We start from the raw sequence: 22,910 nt of genomic DNA on the forward strand, positions 1-22,910 counted from the left end.
CAAACAAACCCAGATTATAGATCACTGATGGACCTTTGGCAAACTAACAATTAACAAGCAGGTTTAAATTCAGTCAAATGACCTTTTATCTTCAATAAAATATAAACTACAATTACTTCTCAAATTCAAATAGATCAAAAATCTATATTACCCAAGTAGTAGTAGTAGTGGAAGTTTACTAAAATTGACAAATGATTAGAAATATACAATATAAAAATATCAACAAACATATTAAATACAATATAGTAAAAAATATTAAATGATGTAATGACACAGAAACATGTATAGCAGAGCTTTTTCACACTTTCTTTACAGTTTGTAAATATCTTAACATTGAATTTTGGCATCATAGTTTTGTTCCATAACCTTGGTAAGTTACCTGTCTGGTTACCTGTCTATACACATAATATACCAAATTACCACTGTTTAATGTTTCCAGCTGAGACTGTGAGAAAACTACAACACGTCATCATTATTTCTACTTTGCTGCTCTGACTGTGGTAAAACAGCGACGTCTCACTCTCTCCCAGCAGTAATCCTTCTCCTGCTGAAAGTCACAGTCAATTCTCTTCTGCTTCATTCATTAGTTTTAGTCCTCGTTAACTCTCAGTGTGATTCTGAGACGCTTGATAAATATGAGCCCAGGCTGACAGTCTGACTTATAACACCTGTTTTACTTTATCTTTTCTGCATCAAACAGCTCATGTTCAGAGACTTAAGTGAAGACGACAAAATCCAGATCCAGACTCCAGGTCCAGATGGAACATCAGGATCCAGCTGATCCTCTCTCAACACTCCTGGATGTTCACTCTGACTCTGACAGAGATCATCAATCCTTCCAGCTGATGAGAGAAGAAGAAACAACAGAGGTGATAAATGAGTGTTTAGTGAGACTCACTTCATCAGCTGTCAGTCAGTGATGCAGCACATCCAGTATAAAGAGCAGCAGCCTTCCTGCAGACATCAACACAACAACAACAGTCGTCTTCACATCAACTCAAACACATGATCACAACAAGCTTCTGGCTCATCTGATTGGCTGACTGTTGTCTCTCTCTGTGTCTCTCTGTCCAATCCTGAAGCCTGTCACCATTCTCCTATCACAGCTTCACTGAGGAATGCAGCACTGAGAAGGTTGGAGGTTCACCAGGAAATACTGGATCTTTGCTTTGATACTGACTGTGTTTAATACTAAACTGCTGAAACCAGCACAGACTGACTCCAACTCTCTACTCACATCAGAGTCTCCAGTCTGCAGTCTGGACCCTTCTGAAGGTCAGACAGCTGCTTCATGTCTGAATCCTTCAGGTTGTTTTCACCCAGTTTCAGCACTCTCAGATGGGAGGGGTTGTCCTTCAGAGCTGAGGCCAGAGAAGCACAGCTGATCTTTGACAAACTGCAGTCCTTCAACCTGAATAAAGAATAAATGATGGAGATTAAAATGAATTTATAATACAAATCAATGTGTTCAAGTTTTAAATTATCCATCTGTGTCCCTGTGTGTGTGTCCCTGTGTGTGTGTGTGTGTGTGTGTGTGTGTGTGTGTGTGTGTGTGTGTGTGTGTGTTCTGAAATCATATTACAATTAATGTAAATTTAGAAAATATTTCTCCTTCAACAAGTAAACTTGATCAATTTAAAACTAGGCCGGTCAAAGTTAACGTGTTATTCGTGATGTGATTAAGGATTGAGCATAACATGTTTTTGTTTTTTATGGTGTTAATCATGCTGCTCTCTGACTCACTGACTCTAAAGCACTGTCACAGACTGACTCTGTAAACTGTGCACAGTCCACAGCATGTGTTGGTATGGAGGAGTCTTGCTGCTGCTGTCATATTCCTGCACTGTCTGCACCTTCAATGTCCCATCACTCTGCAGCTTCAGAGAAGTGCCGCTTATGTTTCTGCAGAGTGTCCTTCACTGCTGCACATTTCTCAATGTGGAAGTTCCTCAGTTTTCATCTGAACTCAAAGATAATGGAGCTATGGAGTGTTTTCTGTTTGTTATGCTCTTCATTATAATGTGCTCTATGTTTATTTCTCAATGTGGAACAGTGTAATCCTTTCAAAATAAAATGCATTTCACAGAATAAGCACTTTGAAGTTGACCACACTGTTGTTGTAGCATTTCTTTTCTATATGTTTGAAGTAGACATTGTGTTACCTCAGGCTCATTGTGCTTCTTCTGATTTGAAATAAATAGAAAGTCAAAGTTCTTAAAGAAACTTTCTTTGCATTCATTTGATTCCCAATCAAGATACACTGGTAAGAATTACTTTACATTGTTAATATGGACTAAAAAGTGTTGTGAAATGCAAAATAGGAGAAGTTTAAACGTGATAAAAAATGTGATTAATCACAAATTTGTTTGACAGCCCCATCTTAAAATATTAGTTGATCTTCTGTATACAGATGTTGACATTGATTTACTTTAAACAACAGTGAATATTTTCTACAGTTTCTTTAAGAATCAGTCATCTTTTATAACTACAGAATAAACTGAAGTAAAAAATAAATAACAACATCATGGATGTAAATTATAAATGTATATAAACTATGTTCAGTTGTTAAACACTGAGATCAACAATAGTAACAGACTGTCAGTGAACTCACCCCAGTTCCTCCAGTCTGCAGTCTGGACTCTTCAGAAAGTCACCCAGAAGCTTCACTCCTGAATCCTGCAGCTTGTTGTTACTCAGATACAGCTTTCTCAGGTGGGAGGGGTTGCTCTTCATAGCTGAGGCCAGAGAAGCACAGCTGATCTCTGACAAACTGCAGTCATACACTCTGAATAAAGAATAAATGATGTTACTTTAGAAGACAAAGTTCATGCTTGAAATCATTCAGTGTTTCATAATCTGTTCAGAGCTGAAGAAGGTTTAAATGTAGAAGTTTAGAAAATGGAAACTTCAAACAGCTGAACCCAACAGGATGCAGGTTAAAAACTGTCAAATACAAACAGTGAAAAAGAGCTCTCATTAATATTAATGACAACCAGCTGCTACTTCAATACAGACGTAGACCTCTTAAACTCTGCAGCTCCACCACTGACTCCATCTATACTAACTCATGTTGTGCAGCCAAACACTAGTTAAAAAGTGCAAACAGACTAAAATATGACATCTATATTTTTAGAACTACATGTGCAAAACAGTTGACCAATAATAATGAAATATATCATTTGCAAGGGCTTCATCATTTAAGAATATAAGTGCTATCCCATAAAGCAGGGGCCGCGGGACAACTATCTGCGGACCCTGGTCTGATCTTAAAAAAAGAAAAATGTTGCATAAAATATCATCATCATTAAATGAGAGTGTTCGCACTTATTATTATCGTCAGAATTATCTGTTGGGCAAGACCCACATTTTTACTTTATAACTTGAGTCACTTTTGATGCACAGCACTACAGTGTTGATATTTGTTTTGGATTATTTGCAGGGGCTGTGAATTTTGTTTTGTTTTGTTTTTATTTGAATTTATGTTAAAACGAAAAATACGTTTTGTTATTGAGTATTTATTTGATTTTTGTTTTTATGAAAATTAAAAATACATTTTATAGTTGAGTCATATATTCTATTTTTCTACTATAAACCATTGTATTGTTAAGTTGGTTGGTGGTGGATACATTGATTAGTTGTGGCTTGACCGACTAATAAACAAACCTTTGCCTCATTGAAAAAGCTTTTTGTGGACCTTTAAGATTTGTATTTGAGGAACACTGCCATAAAGCAACACATGGACTGTCAATATTTGATGTTTACTTTGTTTTTTTCTTGTAATGTGATAAATAATATTCATTAAAGATTATAAAGATGGTTTGAAATGAATTAGAGCTCAGCCACATTGTTCTGGACATGGAAACAAAGTTTTTGCCCACTGATATTAAAACACATCTCTTCTAATCTCTCTCCATAATGCTCTGTTAGCTACAGAGTCACATTTGATTGGCTGACCTTTAGTAAATGCCTGAGAACATTATGAGCAAACATTAAACCTCAACTTGATTAATGTTGACTTAACTTTATATTGTTGGTCAACTTTTTGTAACTGAATTAGTTGAGACAACATGTTATATTGTGTTGTTAAAATATCAGAGGATACATACTGAGTGAATGTATAGATTTAAGTTGAGACAACTTTTTTGTGCTGACTTGCTTTTACATCTAAAGAGAAATACTGAACAAACAAGGAGAGCAAACAAATACTGTCTTTAGTCTTTATACAACATAAACTGTTATTTTATTTTATTTAAACACTTTTAATTTTCAAAATCAGAAGTTGATTCTTGTTTAAAACATATTATCAGGCAGATTAACTAAAAAATAAAATCTGTAACATTAATGTGCAGTGATTTATTTATTTATATATTTGAGTTTTTTAACACTACAGTGCATGTATGTATTATAAGAGCTATTATAATACAGACATGCAGAGTTATTTCACACATACACACTATAAAAGTCAGAGCGGCAGTCAGTTAGTGACAGTAGAAAGGAAGGACATGATGGAGGGATGTAAAGAGCAGGGCTAAGAGGAACATGTTTGGGGGATTTATTGTAGAGTGGAAGCAGTGGAACGGGCAGAAAATGCTTGTTGAGGGACACAAATGTCTGTAAAAGGACTACCATTAATTAAAAATATATAAATTAGTATTGTCTACTTTTAATTAATTATTTTTATTTTAAACAAACATCAGTCCTGATAACAATAATAATAATAATATTTAGGATTTTAACCCTTTAAATGCCAGTTTGGTTACATATGCCTGTTTTTTTAATGAAAGAAAAAACAAACATAAAATGAATTATTTTCTATGTACTAAATGCAAAGTGTATTATTTTGGGGGAGATTATCACAGTCTGGGAAATGTCAATAATTAGCAACAACATTGATTTTGATGCACTATTATTCCCTCTGAGATCCTTAGAGATAAACATGTCCCCATTGAAACCCATTATAACTACGTTTATTGACCCCCCTGTTAAATATTGACTCTTTCATGCATTCCTGTGTTCTGGGCTCATTTTAGAGCCAGGACTTCAAAACTTTAGTTATTTTAGTTTTTCAGCAGATAACATGATTTAACTGTATTTTACCTTTGGGAGAATTCCCCAGTCCTGCTTTTCCTGTTTTATGAAGCAGACCAATGAAAAATGTGGTTGCATCCAAAATGACCTGGATGTGTAGGTATGGGTGTCAGAGTGTGGTGTGTATGCGTGTATTGAAAAATAAATATGTGTGTGTGTGTGTGTGTGTGTGTGTGTGTGTGTGTACGTAAATCTGTGTATGTGCAGATAAAAACGGAGGATTTGTATTGACTTGCAAGTGCATTATGTGTCTCTCTCACACACACAACTTCAAAGCTCAAAAACTTGTATAGTAAATGTATAAAGCACTATTGAGTTTGATGAACTGTGCACGTGCGTGAGTGGATGCATGAGTCAAAGTGGTTGTGTGTGAGAGAGATTTACACATAATGCTATAAATGCAGATCTGTAAGACTATCCATATCCTCTATTTCTATCTACACACACACACACACACACACACACACACACACACACACACACACAGAGTTATAATGGATTTCATCCCAGAGGAACAATTTAGTTCATACAGTGTATTATAGATCTATTATAAGTGATTGATTAAAATAAAATATATATATTAAAAAGGACATTTTCAAAATTCACGGGACATGACAGTATTTTTTTCTTCATGCATAATCAGCTGTTCACAACATCTTCTACTGGTTGAGAGAGGAACTACTAATCTACTGCAGTAGACTGACTTAGGATGGACTATTTCACTTCATGATGAGTGAATATTGTAGAATTCCACATTAGTAGTAATATCAGAGCTCAGTCAACATTCCCATTTCCCCGGATTTGTCCCGTATTTTACAGCCACAACTTTGTTTTATTTTGAAAACTTAGACAGGAAGCCACCGCAGCTCCGTTAGTCTGACAGAAGCTGAAACACGGCGAAATGTTTTTAACTGTAAATAAAAGTGCACATTTTCCAGCCTGCGTCAGACGATGCTGAGTTTACTGACTAATTATTAAAAAACAGGATGTGGTGCGTGAACTATCTCATCTTAACCATAGACTGTAGATCTTAACTCACTCGGCAGGAAGCGCAACACTGACAAGGGTCCCGTCTGAAACAGTGTCCCGTAATGAAATACACCGGTATGGCGCTACATTAAAAATTAATATCACGTCTACTCTGCACACTCTCCAAAGCGTTACGTTGTTTTAGGGCTGAGCCATATAGGACTAGTTATCTTCTTTTGTGTGGATTATATAGTTAAATTACTGAAGTTGTGATCATTTCCCAGCGTCTCTGTCTCTGCTGTACGGAGGCTCAGCTCCGCCTCGCTGAGACAGAGAGGAGCAGCTAACGTTAGCCTCTGCTGCTGTTTGCTGTCACTTCTCGTCCCGTCGCTCTCCTCTGCTCTCAGTCTGTTCAATGCAGGAATATTACTACTTTATTCCTCCTCACTGTAGAAAAGGACCCTGAACTATGAGAGACTATGGTGGTGAGACCTCAGTCCACCCTCTAGGGCAGGGGTGTCAAACATGCGGCCCGCGGGCCAGAACAGGCCCACCCAGGGGTCCAATTCGACCCACTTTCCTTCCTGTGTTCTTTTCCTACCTTCCATCTGTCCTTTCATCCTTCCTTTCTTCCTTCTGTCCTTCCTTCCATCTGTTCTTCCTACCTTTCTTTCCTCCTTCCTTTTGCCTGTCTTTCCTTTCTTCCTACCTTTTTTATCTTTTCTTTGTTCCTTCCTTTCTTTCATCTGTCCTTCCTTCCTTCCTTCCTTCTGTCTGTCCTCCCTTCCTTTCGTCCTTCATTGCTTCTGTATGTAGCCCTTGAATGAAAATGAGTTTGACACCTTTGCTCTAGGAGGGTCCGGGGCACATTTTTAAGTCAAATGCATCATTCTGGTTCACTCTGAGAGCAACATTAAGAGCTTACATCTATTTAAACAAATAAACTGTGTTCTAAACTATTTAGTGCTTTAATTATTGAACTACTGGTTGAACATTGATGACACAGTAAAAGGTCACACCCACAAAACACAGGAAATACATTTTACCAGTTAATAAATGTTTGAAACAAACCATCAAAGAAAGACTAATGTCCATATTTCAGCTCTGAAACAAAGAACAGAGCAGCTCAAATTAGACTATGGAGGGCCGCCACAGTCTGTATAATTAATGGGGGGGGGGGGGTTTAGTAAGTGGCTACAGGAAGCTGTTGTGTTAGCTGTGGTCGAGCGAGCTAGAGAGTGAATGAAGAGAGGGAGCGCTGACAGTAAGAAAGCCGGTGAATCAGATCAATAAAACGTTATTTTCTGATTGTTGCACAGCGGTTACGTTCAACAGCACTAATAAACTTCCTCACACACCTCCACTCAACCTGCAGCTCAGCCTCAAACCTCTGAATGTGAAACACCTGCTGCTGTTTAAAACACAGCAGCAGCTTTATGCTGCTTTAGTTGCTTCAGTTTAAAAAGTCTTAATGAGAGATCTTCTTTATTTCCATCTGTACAATAAATCAACTCTGATCCTGATCCACTTCTAAGACATCTGGAAGTCTTTTATTGATCAGCAGACAGTTAGTTTAGTTATTAGAAGAAACAATGTAGAAAAAGATATTTAGTGAAACAGTATTTATATGTTCCTCAGTAATAAACTAGTTGAACTTAGATAATCACTTCTGCTTTCTTTGTTTCAGAGCTGAAATATGGACATTAGTCTTTTTGATGGTTTGTTTCAAACATTTATTAAATGGTAAAATGTATTTCCTGTGTTGTGTTGGTGTCATCACTGTTCAACCAGTAGTTAAATTACTAAAGCACTAAAACATTTCTAGATATAACCTGTTAATGTTGCTCTCAGAGTGAAACCAGAACCAATAGCAGACCTCTCTAAGTGGAAGACTCAATCATTAATACACCTGTCAGTTTCCTGCTATGACGTCATAATGTTTGCTGAGTCCATCCAGTGGTATTTAGCTATGAACAGTCACTTCATAAAGTATTCAGACCCCTTCCTCTATTATTATATACTGTATAATGTTATAGTGTCAATTTAATGTTGAATACATATTTTCTCCATCAGTCTACACTCAATAAGGCAAACTGACAAAGTGAAAACACATCTTACACGTTTCTGCAAATTTATTAAAAATATGAAAGATGTTTTTTTTTTTGACTCATTTGCATACATTTCTGAAAATGTGTTCACTTTTTCAGTATGGGTCATTTCCAGACAAAGCATGATGATCCGCTTCGAGGGAAAGACTCCTCACCCTCTGCTGATGTATTTTTCATGTGTTACTCTTTCAGACTGCATCCAATAAACTTCAGGCAGGGAGCAGCTCTGATTGGCTCACACAGGCTCAGATCAGACAGTGGTTTAAGGAGCGCTTGATTTGCTTCACAGTGGAATAAATGCTTTGATGCGGGGTGCTCTATGGACAGAGGACGCATCAATACCGCTCGATCACATTCATTTGATCGAAGCCAAAATCGAGATTGTGATTAAAATGTGATTAATTGTGCAGCCCTTCAGTTGACCAATAATAATGACAGACCTGCATCACTTCTAAGGGCTTCATCATTATGTATATTTAATAAACATAAGAGCGAACCTGTAAAGCAGCACATGGACTGTCAGTAGCTGCTGTTTAAACTTTATCACTTTGAGCACAGACAGCAGAAAGTGAAAGTCTGCTCATTAGTTAATGTGCACTGTTTGTATTAGTGTTGACATCAGTCTGATACTGCAGACAGCTACTGGCTGCTGTTAGCTCCCCGGCAGCTAGAGACACACTGAATACAGTAGAATCTGATCACTGTTCAGTCCACTTCCACAGTTTCACATCTCAGAGTCACAGATAATATCTTGTTAACAGACACAATCAGAGAGCTCAGATCAGTGTGTGGAGTCTTGTTTCAGTCTGTTCCTCTTGTAGATGTGATCCTTAGATCCCTACAAGACAGCCAGAGTCAGCTGACCATCCTGAGTCATCACAGTCCCGTAAACTGCAGCGAGTCCACCGACTGACACTTTTCATGGCTCGGTTTCTGGGACTGTTGTGACTCTAGGCCAGTGGTCTCCAACCTGCTCCTGGAGACCTACTGCCCTTCATGTTTTAGGTATCTCTGCACTCTAACACACCTGATTCTAATAATTAACTCATTATCAAGCCCTTTGATGAGCTTCAGCTGCTTGATAATGAGCTAACACTTAGAATCAAGTGTGTTAGAGTGGGGAGATATGTAAAACATGCAGGGCAGTAGCTCTCCAGGAGCAGGTTGGAGACCACGGCTCTAGGCAGCTAATATAGCAGCTAGCATCTATGTTGCTTTTTAACTTTAAATAACATTTAAGTGCATGTTGTAATAACTCGATTTCCACCCAGCAGACATTTTACTCATCATGCTGCTCTAACTGAACCATTTACAACAAGTAACCACTGCAGACACACAACACAGTGCACATGTTCACATTCACTGAGTAAAGGTGTAAATGCAAAGATTCATCTCTGGATTTCAAATATTGATTATTTATTATTCAAATAAGAATCACAATTAATCAGATAAAGTATTTTTTGTCCAGCCCTCAAGTTTAGAAGATGGAAACTCCAAACACCTGAACCCAACAGGAAGCAGGTTAAAACTTTCAAATATAAAAGAAAAAGAGATGAAGAGGTTCAGAGTGAATTATCCAGTGTTGAATTCTTCTTGTTATATAAAGGTTTTAAATGTGCAGCTCAACATTAATCTGACACAGCTGATGGACTAAACCACTGATGAAGAAAATAGACTTTACCATTAATATACTCAGTGTGGATCAGCCTAATATCAGCTTTATGTCTGCAGTTTAGTGTCATCACAACTGTCACATCTTATTCATGTCAGCACAGAAGTAAAAATGTTGTCTTACCTCAGAGCCTCCAGTCTGCAGTCTGGACTCTCAAGAAAGTCACACAGTAGTTTCATCCCTGAATCCTGCAGCTTGTTTCCTCCCAGATACAGCTTTCTCAGATGGGAGGGGTTATCCTTCACAGCTGAGGCCAGAGAAGCACAGCTGATCTCTGACAAACTGCAGTTCTGCAAACTGAATAAAGAATAAAAGATGTTACTTTAGAAGACAAAGTTCATGCTTGAAATCATTCAGTGTTTCATAATCTGTTCAGAGCTGAAGAAGGTTTAAATGTAGAAGTTTAGAAAATTTAATTTATTCTTTACCTTGACGTGAAGCTTATAAATAATGACAGTGAGTAACTTTATTTGCTCTTAATGTTTAATTGAACCCTTTCATGCATAGTGTCACTACAGTGGAAAGCTATTCAGAAGCTGTTTTCTTATATATGCATGATGATGGATTTTGATGCATAGTTGCACTTCAGCCTCCACAGTGGACACTAGTACGTCATCCCATACACTACCACTTCATCTGCAGTAAGGTTTTTAGTTGTAAATCAATTAATTTATGTTATTATAATGTAATGTCATTTGATGAAAAATGGAGTTCAAATATTTTTTTCATGCCTAAAGAAAAATAAAACATCCTGACTGAGGTTATCATAATTCATGCATGAAAGGGTTAAGGGAAATAGGACACTTTGGGTTTCATAATATTTGTAAATGTGTATATTTTCCTGCTTATATTTATTTCACTGTATTTATTTGCAATAGCATATACAGTATGTACAGTATTTATAATATTTTCTTTTTCTGTGTTTTCTTTGTTTAAAGGATTTTCACCTGATGAAACTAATGAAATACAACTAAAGCCATTCATCTGTCAACTAAACTGCAAATAAAAGAAGAAGAAAAGGAAAAGCTGTTTGGTCATTGAGTGAAATCCAGTTAAAAACTCTGAGTAGATGATCTATCTCTTTCAAGTGGAGAAGCTGCACAAACTCTTAAGATATAACTTGACTCATTCATGTATAACTACAGACTAACAATAAATATGAGAAAAAAATCAGAAAAATCACTTCAAGGATGTAAGTCATTCATTCATTGTCTGCTGCTTATCCAGGACTGGGCCATGGTGGCATCAAGCCCCGGATCAGTGGCAGGCAATGGATGGATGCAAGTTATATATGTACATAAATTAGGTTTAGTTGATAAACATTTAGATCAACAATAGTAACAGACTGTCAGTGAACTGACCCCAGATCCTCCAGTCTGCAGTCTGGACTCTTCAGGAAATCACACAGAAGCTTCATGTCTGAATCCTGCAGCTTGTTTCCTCTCAGCCCCAGATCTCTCAGATGGGAGGGGTTGTTCTTCAGAGCTGAGACCAGAGAGGCACAGCTGATCTTTGACAAACTGCAGTCATTCAACCTGAATAAAGAATAAATGATGTTACTTTAGAAGACAAAGTTCATGCTTGAAATCATTCAGTGTTTCATAATCGGTGCAGCCAAACACTAGTTAAAAAAACCCACAGAGATGTATTTCAAATTCTACTCAAGATCCCAACGTTTACAAAGATAGCTAATATGTCAGGATGGATTTTTGGGGAAATATGAGGAAAAGGATGTTTAATATATCCACAATATTTATATTTAATAGTGTCTCCATAAAAAAAATGAAGTGACAGCAAACAGCAGCAGAGGCTAACATTAGCTGCTTCTCTCTGTCTCAGGCGAGGAGGAGCTGAACCTCCATGCAGCAGAGTCAGACAGTAGAAAGTTGACACAACTTCATTCAGTACTTTAATAATGTAATCCGCACAAAATAAGTCTCGTCCTGTATCTCGTTTGAAAATCTGTTGATATATCTTAAAAACTCAATATACCACTAAGCCCTAAAACAATGTAATGTTTTGGAGAGTGTCCAGACATGTTCAGCTCAGATTGTGGCGGCACAAGTTAGACTAAGGCGGGCCGTCACAGTCTATATAATTCATGGAAAACACTGAATTAGGTTCAGTTGTTAAACATTAAGATCAACAATAGTAACAGGCTGTCAGTGAACTCACCCCAGAGTCTCCAGTCTGCAGTCTGGACTCTTCCGAAGATCACACAGCTGCTGCATTACTGAATCCCGCAGACTGTTTTTATCCAGATACAGATCTCTCAGATGGAAGGGGTTGCTCTTCAGAGCTGAGACCAGAGAAGCACAGCTGATCTCTGACAGACTGCAGTCCATCAACCTGAATAAAGAATGTAGAAGTTTAGAAAATGGAAACTCCAAACAGCTGAACCCAACAGGATGCAGATTAAAAACGGTCAAATACAAACAGGAAAAAGAGCTCTCATTAATATTAATGACAACATGCTGCTACTTCAATAAAGACGTAGTGACTTCACCTCTTAAACTCTGCAGCTCCACCACTGACTCCATCTATACTAACTCATGTTGTGCAGCCAAACACTAGTTAAAAAACCCACAGAGATTTATTTCAGATTCTACTCAAGATCCCAACGTTTACAAAGATAGCTAATATGTCAGGATGGATTTTGGGAGAATAGGAGGAAAAGGATGTTCAATATATCTACAATATTTATATTTAATGGTGTCACTATAAAACTATCACAGCATGTTGAGTTTAAATATTTCAGTCAGTATAAACACTGCACAGCTTCATAAAAGTGTTGGAACAAGTAAATACTGGATATTATATTTGTTGGTTTGTTTGAATTTCATGGTTTAATTTTAATGAAAGAAATTAAAGTGAAGGTGACATTTAATTTAAAAATCAAGAGTTTCAGAGGTTCAGAGTGAATTATCCAGTGTCAGATTTCTTTTTAGTTTTTGAGCAGAGTGACTTTATCATTGTGTTATTGTGGATCATCATAATGTCAGCCTTCTACAGACATCATCCAAATGTCACCACAACATTCAGACACATATTCATGTCAACACTGAGTCATATAATGATTAAAGGACTAAAAACCTTCATCATTTATAACATGACCTCCTTCTTCCTGTATTTGGTAGTTTAGTAGGTGTGTGTAATTTAAACATGTTATTGGTGGCAGTAATCATTCCTCCTGTCCATACTGACTGTGAAGTGGTCTCTTCCTAACACAGCTACACTGCAGGAAATGACTTCATAAGTTCAGTTAAAGCTAATATGAGGCTTAGACAGTCTGGTAGACTCACACTTGATTTATCTGACTCAAAGTTTCAGAATATTTAGGATAAATTTCCCTCTTTGAGTTACACCACTATCCCTCCACTGCAGCTAAGGAAACACTGAAGAAACTCAAAGATACTAACTTGATATGTGGAACTCAGACTGCTGAAGCCTCAAATTAGTTTAAACTCTGGAAGTCATTTTTACACACAACAAAACTGTGGATTTTAAATTCATGAAATAATTAACTTTTGAAACTTTAGTGAAAGATATTAATTAAATAAAAAGAAAAAACAAGCAAAGCTACAATCAGTGAACTGACCTCAGAGTCTTCAGTTTACAGTTTGGACTCTCCAGTCCAGCAGAGAGGAGCTTCACTCCTGAATCAGACAGTTTGTTTTTACTCAGGTCCAGAAATGTCAGATGAGGGTTGGACTTCAGAGCTGAGGCCACAACTTCACAGTGAGACTCTGAGAGTCCACAGCCAGAAAGTCTGTAATGAAACATATATTACAACATATGTTATCATGAAAGAGGAGACTTTATATTTACTTCATACATTTGGTAACAAAACAGTTTGATATTCTTTATTTTTATTAACATTTACTCTTCACATGAGAGGATCAAATAATCTTTGTGTTTCAGGAGCATTTTATTTGTTTAATAGACAGCAACAGTTGAGAGATAACAGGAAACAAGAGGAGAGATCAGCAGATATTGCAGTTATATGGCATCTTAACCAGTAAGCTACCAGAACAGTCCCAGTTCAGCTGATGGTTTCTCACTGTGTTTGAATGAAACAATAATTCTCATCACTCTCTGTCAGACCTGCAGACCTGCATCTTGTAGATGAAGGAAAGACAATGGAGTTACATTGAGGCTTCCATAATGTTCTCAGTCTGTCTGTGTGATCTGATCCCATGTCTGTCTCAACAAAGTTTTTTTTTTTTTTTCAACAATATCTTTATTGGGTTTTTTTTTCAGAAAACAACCCCAGAGCTGAATGATAGGACAGTGTACAAAGATATATCAGATAGGTACCAGATCAGGCCATTCCTCCCTCCCTCCCTCCCTCCCCACCCCTACAGGTCCGACCATACATTCCTACATAGTGTGTACCAATTCAGATAAGTAAGAATAAATGCAAACCTTCAGTATATCATAAAACAAATAAAAACAAAAACAACATAAAACAAGACTGTTGCAGAGAGGGAGTAAATAACAGCCACTGTACAGCATTTCAGTTGAGAGACTGGGATAAGAAGAAGGAGGTAGAAAAGAACATTTAAATAAATAAAGATAAAGCTAGAAACAGTTGTTGAATAAGCATGTTTAACCATCACATGACATTGGAGTTTAATACTTGTTTAAATATAAAAGGATTAATGTATTGTGGACTCTGTGTCCAGATATGTTAGAAACCCACCCCAGATCTTTTGAACCTCTCTAGGTTTACCCTTCAAATTGTACATAATCTTTTCACTAGGTATGTATGATGCTAGTTCATTCGTCCATCTACCAAATAAGTGTTTCCCACACATAGACTAATTCGTGGCGGTGCGCCACAGATTCAACACCGGCCGCCACATATTGCGTTTCGTTATTAATTATTTTTTTTAACGCTATTTAAAAAATACGCATCGTATTCGTTAAGCTGCATTTCCTTTCCCTGCTCTCCTTGCGTCTCTCTGTCACTCACGCGTCTCTCTCCCATAGCCTACACACACACACACACACACACACACACACACACACACACACAGCCCCTCCCCTCCGTGCACACCGCGTGTGTCTCCATCAGCGTGATCATCCCTAGAAGCGTGGAAGCTGTGCCTTAGTGCAGAGAAGACGGCTGGTGAAATTCAAGAAAGATTGGTATCACGTGCACCTTTATAAAATCACACATTAAAAAGTCCTATAAAATATTTTATATTTTGAATACAATATTGTCCCGTCCCGACCCGACCCTTACACCTTCTTTATAAAGTTAATTAGTCGCAAGTTTGCGGTAAAATGTAGTTGGGTTGTCGAGGTATGGAGTTAGATTTGTTTCATAATGTTGTGTGTGTGCAGATCGACAATCTGTGTGTAAATGTGTAATCTGTAAATATAAACACCTTCCACAAATACAAAAAAAAAAGATTTGTATATACTCACAAAAATATTTTGCAAATATAAAACGGATCTGCAAATACACAAACAAATTCCACAAATATAAAAAATACATTAAATTAATTTTGTGAACTCAGTTTTTATTTGTGAATCGAAAAAACATTTGTGGATCTCAGTTCTACGCTTGTGGATTTGCTTTTTACACACACGGAGTTTTGAAACAAACTTTCCGCCGGTCCGAACGAAAATCCACTCGTATCACTCGGCCATTTTCGGATAGCAAGTGATCGCCTACTGGTGACGTCATTTCCGCATATCAAAGTAAGAGCACGCAGTCTTTCTATGAGCTTTTTAAAATGTTTATCAGCGATAAGTGACGTGCATTCATGGTTTCATGTTAATGTCATACAGTGATTATTAGTGTGTGTTTATTTGTTCTATGTATATTATCTAGCACACACTTTCATATACATTTCTGTTTGAGTATGAAAGGCACCAGGATGCCTGTGGGCAATGTTCAGCTCTCTAAAGCGGTGGCTTGGCTGCTTCTTCAGTAAGCAGTTATCAGCCACCTCATCCTTAATATTTTTCATGTATTCTTTCAGATGGGTAAAAGTCACAACGCACTTCATCTTATTAGCAGTGTACTCTTACTAATGTAGTTCTAATGTCTATGTGTAAGCATTCATGTTGCGGGCTGGGAGAACGAACAGGGTGCAGGATTTTATACATTGCAAATATGATTAAGATGCATTGTGAATAGACCAGAAGTCATAACAATCCAACCTGTAAAGAGGACCCCTGTAGAAGATGCTGGTGACTGACATCCAGACATCTCTTCACAACCTTTCAATACTAGTGTAATCAGTAGAAAGTTATGGGTTTTAAGATTTAGACATTTTCAGCACAGCATTTAAAAGACATTTTTTATCGTTAAACAATAATAAAAATAATAATAATAATGATAATATATTTTGCATTTGTATTCATTCTGTTTTATGAATAGCTGTGTTTATTTATTTATTTATTTTTTATTATTGTTTAACAATAAAAATTGTCTGAACATTGCCCACAAGCATCCTGGTGCCTTTCATACTCAAACAGAAATGTATATGAAAGTGTGTGCTAGATAATATACATAGAACAAATAAACACACACTAATAATCACTGTATGACATTAACATGAAACCATGAATGCACGTCACTTATCGCTGATAAACATTTTAAAAAGCTCATAGAAAGACTGCGTGCTCTTACTTTGATATGCGGAAATGACGTCACCAGTAGGCGATCACTTGCTATCCGAAAATGGCCGAGTGATACGAGTGGATTTTAGTTCGGACCGGCGGAAAGTTTGTTTCAAAACTCTGTGTGTGTAAAAAGCAAATCCACAAGCGTAGAACTGAGATCCACAAATGTTTTTTCGATTCACAAATAAAAACTGAGTTCACAAAATTAATTTAATGCATTTTTTTATATTTGTGGAATTTGTTTGTGTATTTGCAGATCCGTTTTATATTTGCAAAATATTTTTGTGAGTATACAAATCTTTTTTTTGTATTTGTGGAAGGTGTTTATATTTACAGATTACACATTTACACACAGATTGTCGATCTGCACACACACAACATTATGAAACAAATCTAACTCCATATCGAGGTCAAAACACTAGCAGCTGTGAATCAAATAAAGTTGTTATAAGTACTGTTATGTAGTTTTTTTACCCTTACACTGAATGTTTGCTGCTTCAATCCAGATGAGTATTGAAAAATATTTTCCGCGATTGAAAAAGAGACGTGTTGAGGATGAGGACCAGCCTGAACCGGAGGTATCAGTCTGAAACAGAGCTGAACAGTCCGACCAGTGTAATTAGCTATGTTATTAATAACCAGTGCTGCTCAAGCAGAAAGACAGGGTCAGGGAGAGAAAGAGATAGATTCGTTAGGCATTGAAGAAAGAGTAGGAGAGGAGGACAGCATAGTATAGTATTTTGTAGAGGTAAAGACATTTGGATGGGGTGTGAATAATTTGTGATTAATATGATAAAGTTGTGTATGACCAATTATTAATGAAGGAATCAGTGGGCGGTAAAGTTGGGTGTGTTATTAACGAAGGAATTATTATTATTATTTTTACAACCCCCCCCCCCCCCCCACCCCACCCCGGTCGACCAGCACCCAAACCATCACCCCCCCCCCCAGTCGGCCAGTTTACCGAAACTAAAAACTGATTCAGCACAAAAACATGATTAACAAATGAATACGGTTGAATTATTAAAACAACTGTAAAATCCAATAATTACTACAAATACACTGAATAATTGTTCATTAAGTTAGCAACATTAATACAACCAACTGTAAAATCAAGATTGTTTGAGCTCATATTTGAATAAACTCAAGTACATCTGTGATGAAATATAACTGACATGTTATTGCAGATATAAACAAGTAGAGCATTATTTTAATAATAAGAGTTTTATATAATTTATATTTGAAGATTAAATCTACTGATCTACACTGATTTACAGTATAATGTTAATCACATCTGGACTTACTGAGCCTTTCTGCAGTTCCTCACAGCTGGGATCAGTCTCCGTCGTCCCTCCTCTGATGTGTTGTACTTCTTCAGGTCCAACTCATCCAGAACCTCCTCTGACATCTGCAGCATGTAGGCCAGAGCTGAGCACTGGATCTCAGAGAGCTTCTCTGATCTGTTCTCTGACTTCAGGAACTCTTGGATCTCCTGATGTACTGAGCGGTCGTTCATCTCCATCAGACAGTGGAAGATGTTGATGCTTCTGTCAGGAGAGAAATCCTCACTGTTCATCTCCTTCAGCTTGTTGATGACTCTCTGGATGGTTTTTGGACTGTTCTTTGTCTGACCCAGCAGGCTTCCTAAGAGACTCTGGTTGGACTTCAGAGAGAGGCCATGAAGGAAACGGACAAACAGGTCCAGGTGGCCATTTTTACTTATGAGAGATTTCTCCATGGCTCCCTTCAGGAAGACATCGCAATCACTGTTTCTGAAAAAAGCAGACATCTTCTCAAATAAAGTCTTTGGTTCTGATTCTCTGTGTTTGTAGTCTTCTCCCAGGAAGTTCTTCAGTACCTCTGTGTTCCTGCTGGTGTAACAGTGGTACATGTAGACTGCAGCCAGAAACTCCTGAACGCTCAGATGAATAAAGCTGTAGACTGATTTCTGGAGGATCACACTCTCTCTTTTGAGGATCTCTGTACAAAATCCTGATAACACCGAGGCCTCTGTGACATCAAGACCACACTGCTCCAGGTCTTCTTGGTAGAACAGGATGTTTCCTTTCTCCAGTTGTTCGAACGCCAGCCTCCCCAGCTTCAGAAGAAGTTTCCTGTCAGCCTTCGTCAGCTCCTGTGGACTCGTCTCATGTCCCTCATCATACTTGTTCTTCTTCCTCTTTGTCTGAACCAGCAGGAAGTTTGAGTACATGTCAGTCAGGGTCTTGGGCAGCTCTCCTCTCTGGTCTGTGTTCAACATGTGGTCAAGAACTGTAGCAGTGATCCAGCAGAAGACTGGGATGTGACACATGATGTGGAGACTCCTGGATGTCTTGATGTGTGAGATGATTCTGCTGGACTGCTCTTCATCACTGAATCTCCTCCTGAAGTACTCCTCCTTCTGGGCGTCAGTGAAGCCTCGTACTTCTGTTACCCTGCTAACACATGAAGGAGGGATCCGATTGGCTGCTGCAGGTCGGGAAGTTATCCAGATGAGAGCCGATGGAAGCAGCTTCCCCGTGATGAGGTTTGTCAGCAGCACGCTGACTGATGACTTCTGTGTGACATCAGACACTACCTCACTGTTGTTGAAATCCAGTGAAAGTCTGCTTTCATCCAGGCCGTCAAAGATGAACAAAACTTTACAGACAGCGAGCTTCTCTGCTGTGAGCTTCTGTAATGTTGGATAGAAAACATGGATCAGCATGAGCAGACTGTGCTGCTTATCTTTGATCAAGTTCAGCGCCCTGAACGAGAACAGAATCAGCAGACGGATATCTTGGTTTTTGGAGCGCTGTGCCCAGTCCAGAGTGAACTTCTGCACTGAGAAAGTTTTTCCAACACCAGCGACACCGTTCATCAGAACGACTCTGATGTGTTTCTGTTGGTCAGGTAAGGCTTTAAAGATGTCTTGACACTTGATTGGAGCGTCATGGAAGGTCTTCATCTTGAAAACTGATTCAAGCTGCCTCACTTCATGTTGGGTATTAACCTCTTCACTCAGTCCCTCTATGATGTGGACCTCAGTGAAGATGCTGATGAGGAGGATTTCATTTCCTGCTTCATCAGTCACACGTTTACATCTGCTGCTCAGACTGATCTGATGTTCATCTAAAACCTCCTGCTGACCACTTTCTGCTGAAAGAGAAGAAGAAAAAGTGTGAATAAAATGAAATATGAGTCACTGTGTTAATGTTCAGCAGGATAGATGAGGTAGATTCCTGTCCTGTTTTCAGAGATGATGACATCAGCAGACAGATCTTCAGTCTTACTTTGTACAGTGCTGGTCTGACTGTCTATCTGCAGTCCAGGTCTGGTTCTGGATCTTTCTGCACACTGGGGACAGGAGGAGTCTCCTGATGAAGCAGACTGGTCCCAGTATGAGGTGATGCACTGTCTGCAGAACCAGTGTCCACAGCTGGTAGAGACTGGATCCTTCAGGACGTCCTGACACAAAGAACAGCAGGACAGCTGCTCCTCCACAGAAACATCCCTCCTCTTCCTCTCTCTGTGGACATGAACACATTCTTTATGACACATGACATTAGTGGAGACCAACCAACACCTCACAAGCTGCAGCTCTTTCCCACATAAACAGTCCAGACTGTCAGTATTTAGACAATATTTGTTGTTCAGGCTCTGGGATTTTTAAATAAAATATGATATACTACAATAACAAGGGTTCAAAAGTAAATAGAAACATTACGTTCAAAATTTGGCTTTGTAGATTATTAACAAAGAGGGAAGTGGATTCAGCAAATTAGTTAGAGCACAAGGATACATACAATATGTTCTGGTAAATAAGTCAATGTAAACATGACTTTTGTTTGTTAACAAGAAAACTCCTAAAAACGAGGAAAAATAAGCAGGAGACAACTGAGCCAAACAGAAAAGCCCACTTGTGATACTGAATGTATGAATTAAATGTTCTGACAATGTATCCGTTTTATTTTTTCAACAACATATCTTGCAGTAAAACATCTGCTATTAGAAACTGCTGCATTAAACTTGTTATGGTTGTACACTTAGTTAAGGTTAGGAAAAGATTGTTATGTTGGTTTAATATCAAGAATAAGAAAAAGTCTGCAGTGACTTGAAGCTCAACAGGTCCAGACAACAAACCTGACTGTGTGCTAAAGGACTGTGCAGAAGAGCTCAAAGATGTCCTCACAGACTTCTTTAACACATTTCTGAGCCAGGCTGTTCTCCCTACATGCTTTAATGCCACCGCAGTTATACCAGTGCCAACAAAACCATCTCCATCCAGTTTCAATCACTACCGACCTGTTGCACTGATTCCCATTGTCATGAAGTGCTTTGAATGGATACTCATGCAGCACATTAAATCCCCCCTCCCTCCCTGGACCCCTTCGAGTCTGCAATGATGCAATCTCTACTGCCATCCAATCAGCCCTCACCCATCTGGACAGGAAGGACTCATATGTGAGAATGCTGTTCATAGACTGCAGCTCAGCCTTCAACACAATCACAATCATCCCCCAGCAGCTCATCCAGAAACCAGACAGTCTTGGTCTTAACACCTCCCTGTTCAACTGGTTATTAGACTTTCTTACTGGTAGACCAAAGGCAATTATGGTTAGCAACTACACATCCAGCAACATCACAGTGAACGCGGAGGCCCCCAGGGATGTGTGCTCAGCCCCCTGCTCTTCACCCTGCTGACCCATGATTGCAGACCAAAGCACAGCTCCAACCTCTTCATAAAGTTTGTGGATGATACGACTGTGGTGGATCTCATCACTAACAATGATAAACAAGCTACAGGATGGAGGTGAGCCAACTGACCACGTGGTGCAGCGACTATAATCTCTCTCTAAATGTGGAGAAGACAAAGGAGATGATTGTTGACTTTTGGAGAGCACCCACCCAGCACCATCCTCTGTCCATCAACGGTGCTGCTGTAGAGAGGGTGAGCAGCACCAGGTTTCTGGGTGTGCACATAACAGAGGACCTCTCCTGGACCAACAACACCACATCACTGGCCGAGAAAGCTCAGCAGCGCCTCTAGAGAGCCAGAGCCCCCACACCCATCATGTGCTCCTTCTACCATGGTATCATTGAGAGCATCCTGACCAGCTGCATCACTGTGTGGTTTGGAAGCTGCACCTCTCCTCCAACAAGAGAACCCTCCAGCACATAGTGAATGCAGCAGGGAAGATCATTGGTGCCTCACTCCCCTCCCTTCTGGACATCTACAACACACCTGGCCTGTAAAGCACTCAACATCACATGTGACCCCAACTAAGTCTCACCCCTCTGCCAATTAATGAACTAGTGTACCCCCCAAAAATTGAATGGGTCTACCCCCCGCCCCCACCCTCCCAACACACTCTCACACAAAACAGCAGTAGCCACGTTATATAAGTTAATCTGCTGCTCCCTTTGCACATGGACAATCTGTCTCACAGCATTTGCATGACTTTGTAAATATATATTCAGTATTGTAAGTGCCTTGTTGCCCTACTGTTCATACTTGAAGCTTTACAACAGTTTTTTTTAATGTTTTATTTTTTAGTTATTTATTTTATTGTTGTCTACCTCACCGTACATTTCCTGTACATGTAGCAAGATTGACAATAAAGTTGACTTTGAACTTTATTAACATTTATAATATGCTTTAATCAGTGTATAATCAAAGAAGAACTATTGATTTTTGCAACCTTAGAATGAGTCCTTTATATCTAGAAAGGGAGCAGGTTTTCTTCCATGGAGGCCGCCGTGTTTCTACAGTAGCCCAGAATGGACAAACTTTGGCTCTACAGAGGCTCTTTAATGAGTTTCACAAGTGTAACGTCCTCCATAGGTTCTCCTGCACACTTGAAATAGTGCGTGGAGCAGTTCACTTTGCTGCAATGTGAAACCTCACTGCTAGATGCCACTAAATCCTACATGTTGGTCCTATAAGCAACACACACTCACACACACACACACACACACACACACACACCTTTTGTTGCCTAAACACTTCCTGTCCACTCTGATCTCCTCCCTCTGACTTCAGAGCAATATATTAATGTAGCTTCATTCAGTGGTTATGTATTTAATAGTATGAATGTAATTTCTAGGAGACAGAGTTGAGCAGATGTAACTGAGCATGTGCAGGAACATGATTCTGTTTACAGCTTCATTAGTTTGTTCTTCATATCAAACTCTGGACTTTATACTACATTGTACATTTATCTTTTTTTATTGCAATAATCAGATTACACATTGACTAATGTGCTGGACTGAAGAGATAAAGTATGAAGGTCAGTATTTGTACACACAGCCTCATGTGTCATAATCATCCCATATTCATCACCCTAACAGTTATGTTTTATTAATCCCCTGTATCTATAGGCAGTTATAGGTTTCTTTCAGTCTCTGCTGAGAATAAGGGGTTGATGTTAATACTGTATCTTCTTATTAGTTTA

At 38.6% G+C, this 22,910-nt stretch overlaps 2 protein-coding genes across 2 annotated transcripts in view; both read right to left on the minus strand.

Moving 5' to 3' along the window:
• LOC128360906 (NACHT, LRR and PYD domains-containing protein 14-like) overlaps positions 1 to 22,910 on the minus strand; it is a 423,000-nt gene that overhangs the window by 340,117 nt on the left and 59,973 nt on the right. Inside the window, exon 12 of the mRNA XM_053321460.1 lies at positions 9,961 to 10,134. Coding sequence (XP_053177435.1) covers positions 9,961 to 10,134 — 174 coding nt within the window. The remainder of the gene's footprint in view (positions 1 to 9,960; positions 10,135 to 22,910) is intronic.
• On the minus strand, positions 11,883 to 21,164 carry LOC128360715 (NACHT, LRR and PYD domains-containing protein 3-like). The gene is made up of 7 exons (XM_053321207.1): positions 21,102 to 21,164; positions 19,749 to 19,974; positions 18,260 to 19,614; positions 17,781 to 18,220; positions 13,436 to 13,606; positions 12,072 to 12,186; positions 11,883 to 11,927 (listed from the first exon to the last, which is right to left on the minus strand). The coding sequence occupies exons 1-7, from the start codon at positions 21,162 to 21,164 to the stop codon at positions 11,883 to 11,885; spliced, it is 2,415 nt and encodes an 804-aa protein (XP_053177182.1).

The sequence above is a fragment of the Scomber japonicus genome, chromosome 6 (genome assembly GCF_027409825.1).
Source record: "Scomber japonicus isolate fScoJap1 chromosome 6, fScoJap1.pri, whole genome shotgun sequence".
Taxonomy (NCBI): Eukaryota; Metazoa; Chordata; class Actinopteri; order Scombriformes; family Scombridae; genus Scomber; species Scomber japonicus.